The sequence below is a fragment of the Typha latifolia genome, chromosome 10 (genome assembly GCF_019914945.1).
Source record: "Typha latifolia isolate L0001 chromosome 10, TyphaL0001v2, whole genome shotgun sequence".
Lineage (NCBI taxonomy): Eukaryota > Viridiplantae > Streptophyta > Magnoliopsida > Poales > Typhaceae > Typha > Typha latifolia.
The window spans coordinates 8391313-8400325 of NC_133095.1; the positions used below are offsets into that span (position 1 = coordinate 8391313).

General features: G+C 36.5%; 1 protein-coding gene across 1 annotated transcript; it reads right to left on the reverse strand.

The window, feature by feature from the left end:
* Positions 1–6358: 6358 nt before the first annotated feature.
* On the reverse strand, positions 6359–7080 carry LOC140796629 (uncharacterized). Its single transcript, XM_073149702.1, has 2 exons — positions 6695–7080; positions 6359–6606 (listed from the first exon to the last, which is right to left on the reverse strand). Exons 1-2 carry the CDS (start codon positions 6962–6964, stop codon positions 6517–6519), a joined length of 360 nt encoding a protein of 119 aa, XP_073005803.1. The 5' UTR covers positions 6965–7080; the 3' UTR covers positions 6359–6516.
* Between the last annotated feature and the right edge of the window lie 1933 nt (positions 7081–9013).

Consider the following 9013-nt stretch of genomic DNA (forward strand, 5'->3'; position numbering starts at 1 on the left):
TCTCAGAGTTGCACATGGCTACGATTGAGACGGGATGTGAAGAGTTTTGTCCGTGCTTGCGAAGTCTGTCAAAGGGCTAAAGCAACCACTTTGAAACTGGCCGGAATACTACAACATTTACCATATTTGGGAGGACAATTCTATGAATTTCATAGAGGGTCTTCCGCTAGTACATGGTTATTCTGTTACCTTTGTGGTGGTTGACAGATAGAGTAAGTATGCGCACTTTTCGACATTCTCACATCTATTTTCAGCCAAGACGGTGGCTGATATTTTTGTTAGAAATATTGCTCGATTACATGGCATGCCACACACGATTGTCTCGGATCGTGATCGTGTATTTATGATCAACTTTTGGACTGAGATTTTCCAGATTGCTGGGGACTCGATTAAACTTCAGTTCGGCTTACCATCCACAGACAGATGGCCAAACCGAGGTGGTTAATCGAGGCATTGAGCAGTATTTGAGGTGCTTTGTTGGAGAGATGCCGAGATGATGGTTAGAGTTCTTACCGTGGGTGAAGTGGTCTTATAACATCACCTACCAAAGCAGCATTGGCATAACTCTATTTGAGGTGATGTATGGACGCATGGCTCCGACGTTACGTGCTTATGATCCAATGGCATCGGCAGATAGGACAGAGGTGGACTTAGCATTGATGGATAGAGATGCCACATTGAGGAGGTTGCATGCTCATCTTAAACTTGCTCAAAACCGGATGAAGTAAGTTTAGGATTGTAGCCATAGGGAGCAAGAGTTCGACATCGGCAGTTGGGTGTTTATGAGGGTGCAACCATATGGATAGGTGACCTTATGTCCGATACGAAACCAAAAGTTAGCATATCACTACTTTGGTCTGTTTCGGGTGTTGCAGCATATTGGTCCGGTTGCATATCGTTTGGAGCTGTCGCAAGAGTCGAGAGTGCACCCTATCTTTCATGTTTCATTGTTGAGAGAGCGCATTGGAGATCATGAGATTATTGGATCGGTTCTACTAGAGCCATTGGAGGAGATAGAGATCGTAGAGCCAGCTCGAGTACTTGCTAGACATCGACGACGACATAGTACCAGATTGGAGATTCTAGTTGAGTGGCTTAGCAAGCCAACTGATGAGGCGACATGGGAGATGAAGACTGATATCTTGGAGCATTTCCCTGACTTTTCACCTTGAGGGCAAGGTGGGGCAAGCGTGGTGGGCTGATACACTTAGTTAGGATCTTTTTTTATTGCATTAGGTGTTTATTTTTATTAAAATAAAATTCCCATAGGTCGCGTTCGAACGCAGGTGGAGTCGCGTTCGAACGCCCCTGTGAATGCCTTGTGAACACCAGCGTTCGAACGCTTATGACGCGTTCGTAAATCCAGAGAAGGGGCTTTTTGAGTGCAATCGAACGCGATCGGGCGCGTTCGAACACGATCGACGGGAATCCTCTAGAATTAGAGTTTCATATTATTTTAGGACTTGTTGGCTAGCCTCTATAAATATGTGAATAGCAACCAACTTCATTATGCTATTGGATTCTTAATTTCTTGCCTCCTATCTTCTCTCTAGACTCATCCCCTCTCCCCTCTTCACCATCCTTCCACATCTACCGTTGGCAAGGTTTCTCCTCGCTTCTAATCTCCCTCGACTATTGACTTACCCCTCTTCCTTGGGATCTCGACCATTTCGTTCCTTTCGTCTACTTCCCTTAATCACTTCCACAATCCACCCTCATCTCCATACCTATCCATAACCCTAACATTCACTTGACCTATCACCACCACCATCACCCACGTTATTCTATATTTTATGCCCTAATACAGTTCGAATCTGTGAAGGGCGTAAATATGAAAGTTGTAGATCAGGAATTACAGATCCAACGCAATTGGTTTCGTAATTTTTTGACTACCGCAGAATATCTGATGAATATTTTCCTATGGTTGCATGGACTTCTTCTTGCAATAAATTCAGATCTTAAGAAATTATTCTGTAGCCAATCTTTTGGTTTCAGATCTCATCATTTGATACAAGAACCTATCATTTGGTATCAGAGCCCTAACAGTTCGCATCGGCGGAGAACACAATTTGTGCGTTCAAACACGCTCGACCCTATTCAAACGAAATCGGCGAGAATTCATTATTTCTAACGTTAATAATTATCATTTTTGGATTGTTTGGTTAGCCTCTTAAGGTGTGGATGGCAACCAAAAATAGGATGATGAATGAATATTGAGTTCTATCTTCTTTTTATCCTTCTCTACCCTAATATTCCTTTCCTTTCCTTCAAGCCCTAGTTGTGCGCCATCTCGACATCGGTGATCTTCTAACCTCCCTCGTCTGTCAAATCATCCCTCCTCCTTAGGATATTGGCCCCTTCTCCCTCTTCATCCTTATCCCCTAAACTCCAGAACCCATCCACCCTCATCTCCATTATTATCCCTAACCTTATCATCACCACCATCCATCACCACCACCATCACCCCACTTTTGCATATTTTCGTCCTAGTTGTAGTCAGAATATCTGAATGGTATAAATACCAAAAACGTAGATCAGGAAGTTACAGATCGACCACCCCTAGTTTCGTATCATTCCAACTGCGGTAGAATATCTAGTAAATATTTTGTCTCGGCTGCGCGGGTTGCTTTCCTACAACTAATCCAGATCAGGAAGAGAACGTCCGTTCATATCACTTAATGTTCTTGATAATCTTTTGCTGTAGAGCCTCGACTCTAGACATCACCAACCTAAAGAGCACAAACGGCCAATACTATAAGTTTTCTAGCCAAGGAATCAACTTGGAGAAGTCTGCCATAATTTTCAACAATCTCACTACTAGTTTAGCGCTCCAAGATCTACTCCACCCATAAAGTGAGTTAGAAGTTGGAGATAAAATACCTAGGATAACTCTGAAATCCAAGTCAGAAGCCTTTGAGTTTGTGGTGAATAAAATTCAAAGCAAATTATCAGGATGGAAGTCTAAAATGCTTTCTTTAGTCTTACTCTAATCAAGTCTGTCCTAAGCTTAATAACAGCATTCTTCATGGGTACCACCATCTTTCCAAAATCTCTCTTGAATAGAATTGAAAGCTTAATGCATGACTTATGGTGGGGTTACAAGCTAGGGCAATCACACATCTACTTTAAAAGCTGGGATCTCATCTGTTGTCGTTGGCCAATGGGGGGGCTTGGGATTCGCTCATGTACCAGAGCTGATAAATAAGAGCTTGGTTGTCAAGCTAATATGAGTTAGTGAACGAGCCAAATATGCTATGGGCCATTCTACTCAAAGCCTGACTCTTCCTTTTGGGACACAAAGCCACGGAATAGATCCACTTGGGCATGGTCTACGCTTTTATGTTTGTAGGAGATTTTTAAAAATAATGTCAGTTTGACTGTTGGAATGGCACCAACATTGCAATTAGTAAAAACTCTTGGCTCCCTCAGCGACTTGTCAGACCTTACTCTCCCTAGGAACATTTGAATGGTCCATGATCTGATAAGGGGTTCATAATGGAATCTTGATCTGATAAGAAGCGTGTTCCTTCCAAACATTGCTAGGCACATTCTCAACACTTACATTGGCCCAGTCACTATTTCATCGTTAGACAAGCTAGTTTGGATACCAATGTCCTGAAAAGTCTTCATGTGTAAGTCTGTACCGTTTGATATTTAATGGAAATTGGCTCAGTTCCTCCTCCTCTAATTAGAAGTGCATTTGAAAAATGGTTTGGAAAGCCAATGGATCCATTCTTCGAGTCAAGACTTTCCTTCAAAGAGCCTTTGTAGGTGAACTTCCAGTCAAAGCGGCAGTTCACAAGTGTATCCTGGAGTCTGATCCCACCTGCACCCCTTGCCATTCAAAAGTGAAGATGGTGGAGCATTTGTTACTCAGATGCCCATTCACTAAGGTGATTTGGTTTCATTCACAGCTTGGTATGAAATTGGAGGAACCATTGAATAGGCTAGATACATGGATTTTTTTTCATTATAAGGCCAGCTCATAGTGGAGCATCTTGAATATGCCTTTTGTTTTCATTGGTGCATTTGGAAAGGCAGGAGGTGATCACACTTGGGGACCTAAAGCTAGGCAGCATAATTTGCTGGGTGGATGCTGCCTAGCGAGGTTGTCATGAGGGCTATATAGGGTTATTCATTAGCTCTTATCTGAATTGATTTGTAAGGGGCAAAGCCATCTTCTTAGTCAATTGTTTGAGCGCTCTTCATGGGGAGGCATTGGCTTTTCTTCATGGGCTCGAGGCTGTGTAGGCTTACATTACGGAAGAATCCTGTTGGAACTTCTTTGACTCTCAAATGGTAATTAATGTTGTGATTGGTCATAGTGTTTGTATCAATAAGACTATCTATCCAATAGTTCATAAATGTAATAGGACTATCCAGCCGCGAGTTTGCTGCAGCGTAAACCACCATATTCGGTGGTCTTCATAGCGATGCTGGCAAGAACAGCGGCTGTGTCTCTAGTGCAGTTGATTTGGGGAAGTGAGTGGATATGGTGGTTGGGGCCATGTGGGTTGGATGGTAACATGTGATGCATAACATATTTTTTTTGTTATTAATACATGTAAGTTATAATTATAAATATGATGAACATGTCGTATGGATGCGTTACTTTGATCATATTTGATATATATATATATGTTACATTCTTCAATATGTTACTTTTAGATTATAGAGATGTATATTTACTAAGCTTTATGCTCACCATATTTTTAGTGAAATATATTTAAATTAGTATATGACCTCAAGTTCATGAGGGAGTTGGCAAAAGCTATCTTTATTTCAGCTATCTATTTTATTTTTGTAAAATTAGCTAGATTGATTATAGTCTTGCATGGGCATTAGTATCAAGCAAGGTGTATGGATATATATTTTGAATTTGTTGTGTCATATGGTACTTTTGGGTTTTTTTTTTCAAGTTATTTTTAACACTTTTTTATTTTTATCTTATATACTGTATAGAAATGTTGACCAATGGAACATATGAAATCCATGTAGTTTCTATACATGTGAGCAGCACATGAATTATGAGGATAGTATTTTAGTTATAATGAAAGCATGAGAGAAAGAATTCGTGCCAATTAAATAATTTAAAAATTATTGGATTAAGCGTGTATGAGTCTTAAATTAAAATTTTTGTTTATTTCAGGTAATGGGTGGTTATTAGATTTTTACTTTATTTTATTTCTAATAAATAAGATATAGAGGATAATCACGATATGACACTATTTTATAAGATCAAAATAATTTGATACTGAAGATTATTAGCATTTAGACATTATTTAATTCATTCATAATGAATCTTTTTGTTAAGTTAAGAATCTAGATCCTAAATGATCACAACATGAATAAGAATGACCGAGTATAAATTATATTAAGTCCAACGAAATTTAATAGGGCTACATAAATACCTACTGTAACCGTAGTTAGATTAGTTATTTAGAAAAGTCTCGTAACCTGATAATGACTAGCAATGTCCATGTGGCAATTTAATGCAATATTCTAAGAGGCAATATGATATATTTATCAATTTGAGGCTTATCCAAGATTTTAATTTTAACATGTATGAATTATGTCACTGTAGTGATTAATTCATATAATACAATATTCATTATTTATGGTTATGTTTTGGATATCATTGGAAAAATCATGAAATGTATTTAGTTTGAGAAAATTTTATATATAAGCTTGTGATCCATTGATACGCTATGTACATCACTTATTGATTTTTTTTTTCTGTCATTAGACATATCTACGGATACAATTGGACTGCTTGCAGACCATCGAACTCATTAAAAATCGAGCAAATCATAATAAATTAAAGTTGGTCTTTTAGACCAAGCTCTCAAAATTGAAATTTTCCACATAATTATCTACAAATTAGTTTTAATTTATTTTACCTCTTCTATTATGGTCAGATTAGTAGTTGTTAGACCTACAAGTTGATATTACTTTTGTTTGAATTATTTTTTAAATTAAAAATTATTAACTTTATTTTAGTTATGATAAATTATTTTTACTTAGTTACACGATTTGTTATGTCTCTAAACAAGATGTGACAAATGTGAGTAATGATAGGACTTAGTAGTAAAAATAATCTAAGTGAGATTGTGACGGTTGTGGAGGCAACATAGATGAGGTGCAGAGAGTGAAAGGATACACGAGAATTAATTTAGGATACATGTATTATTTTATTATTTGTTAGGCACTATAAAAATAATTGATTGTTATCAATTTAATAGCTTTAAAGTACAGTTAAGTTGCAAAATGCCCATGTTACGGTTGGATACTTCTGGGACCCTCGTTAATTATCTATGTGTACTTCCCACTGATAACTGAGTATAATTGAGATCCAAGATTCAAAAAATGATACACACTCCTTTATTTCCAAATGTACTTGACAAGATCGATGTACATAACCGTGCACTAGAAATTAATCAAAATATAACTTGTGAGAAAACAAACAATTAAACAGACCTCTAGCAATTAAAGAATACGAGCATTTCTTGATCAAGATTATGACGTGGGCAGCATCATCTGCCATGAAGAGGACTTCCCGCGGATCTTGAATCGTCTTGCAGCAGCTTTTAACAATTTCTTCAATCCCTGGAACAATTAAATCAGAATTCAGAACAACTTTTTCAATCCCTCATGTACACTTGCTTTGTTTTCTGTATAGGGAATAAAAGATTACCAATTTTGGAGAAGGAATTGGGGAAAAATCAAGCTTTCTCGCGTGAAGCTGCTTCTTGTTCTTCTTCTTGAAGAGCATACTCTTCACCTTCCATTGTTTCTTTGAAGAAAGCAGAGGCAACCCATGGCGGCCGCGGGGGAGCAGCGGTGACCATATCGAGCTCTGGGTGTAGTCGAAGTCGAACGGCGAGGGATCTGGGAACTTGCCGAGGAGTTCATGGGACATGGAAGGTTGGAGGTACTCCACAGTTATAATCCGCTCCAAGATCATGGTAGAGATGTGAAGGGTTTAAGGTGGGGAGTAAAGAAAGGAGAGGAGTAAAGAAGGGAGAGGAGTGTTTTTTTGAAAAGTAGAAAGGGAGGAAAGGGGATAAGAAAAAGGAGAGGCGAGTGGGGGTGTTACCGTTGGTGGTCTTGTTTTCACGTGAAATTTGACCGTTGGGAAGGAAATCACGCCTTTAGACATGTTGTGTCGGGACTCGGGACTCAGCAGTTCGTGACATTGGAGTCCAAATTGAACGGTCATATATTTTTGTTCCTCTCCCTCATGGATCTTTTGGAACATTGCGAATTTGCTATCATTAAAGTGTTTTTTTTTTTTGACAAAATTAGCCATTTTAAATATTTATTTTATGTATCTAGTGACTTTAAAATTTAGAAGAATTTGCATATAATATCCGGTCTTTTAACGAGATTATGATTTACATGCTAGATTATTATTTATTTATAAATTTGAGCTCCATAATTTAGCGAATATATACATAAAACATCTTGTTGTTATATCTGTTAGTTAAATTTAATCAAACTTCTGGGTTAAGTTAACTATACTAAAAAAATTATAAAAATACTCTCAACAAAGTTATACTAGGGACATTTTAGTCATTTTAGAAATAAAGATATTTAAGTTATTTTAGAAATAAAATAACTCTATTTAATGAAATATTATTACTATTAGTTCAAATCTAACTCAAAATATTTATTCACATATTTACTAAATCATAAGACTCGATTTGTAAATAGTGAAAATATATGATGTACTATAATTTCATTAAAGCAGGATGCTATATACAAATTTTCCTAAGAATTTAAATGCAAAATTAAGTATGTATGAAAATCACTGTTCCCAACAGTGACTTCTAAATATAAGTAGAATTTTAAAATCCTTAAAAGAATTGCTAAGCATTGGGAAAATTTTCTATATTATGTTTAGAAATCACTGACCAGAAAATAATTTATATAAAAGAAATTTCCTAAAATTTGAAAATTTTTATAAAATAGTTAAAAACTCATTAATTAGGAAGCAGGTAGGTATTCAAAATTTATGTGTCGCTTAAGTGAGCTGTATTCAATTTCACATTCCGTGGTTCTTCGAAAAGGAATGAAAGAGTAATTATAACTTTGGATTAAGAAAGAGTTAAATTATAGTTTCAACCTTTTCTTGAAGTATCCAATATTAACTACACTCCTAAAGAAGAAAATAATTTGCCATTTAAAGTACTAAAATATAACAACCAGAAGAAAAGTTATACTATGATGGTGTTATATTTTAGATAATTTAGGAAGAAAAATGGTTATTTGCACCGAAAAGCCACTTGGTTTTCGATTTGGCAGGCTAAGATCATTTTTCTGTTTTCCTTGCATTTGAGATTTTTTCCTTATTTTTCTTCCAACTTTGCCCTTTTAGTACTTGAGTATTGCTGCCCCTGTTGTGTAGAGACCACAATTATTGACTTGAAATAAAAAAGTAATATTTTTATTATCTTCTTTCGTACTTGAAAATCGAAAAAGGATTTTGCTAGGGGATATCCATCGTAGCCATCGTCTTCTTCTACTCTAAGGTTTTCGCTTCATCGATCGTGTCCCTCCCCGAAATCTCATCTAAGGTTCCCTCTAAAGTATTTTTCATCACCGGTAAGCAAGCAAGATCTTTCGCTCCATTTTTTCGACTAGTAGCATTAAGGTTATTGTTTAAAAATTTTCTCTTAAATTATTGTCGGAGTTCTTTGTTTTTGTTCGTATTTTGTAGTGAAGATTTGTGGGGCAATTTATTGAGAAAGCCCTCTTAATTTCGTAGGACCACCGTTTTTTAGTGAATATGAGAAAATATGAATAGTTACAATGTAATGTTGATATTGCTTTCTTAATTAAATTACCAAAGTTTGTTTACAAAATTCATCCTTGTTATTTTTGTTTCGCAGTTTATTAACAAAAGTATAATAGGGTTTGCAGTTTATTGACAAAATTTATCCTTGTTGTCATATAGGTTTCGCAGTTTATTGACAAAATTTGTCCTTGTTGTTATTTAGGTTTCGCAATATTA

Coding starts and splice junctions, on each gene's coding strand:
- LOC140796629 (XM_073149702.1), bottom strand. CDS start 6,964: ATGATCTTGGAGCGGATTATAACTGTGGAGTACCTCCAACCTTCCATG. Junction 6,607..6,694: donor CAATTCCTTCTCCAAAATTG/GTAATCTTTTAT, acceptor TAATTGTTCCAG/GGATTGAAGAAATTGTTAAA.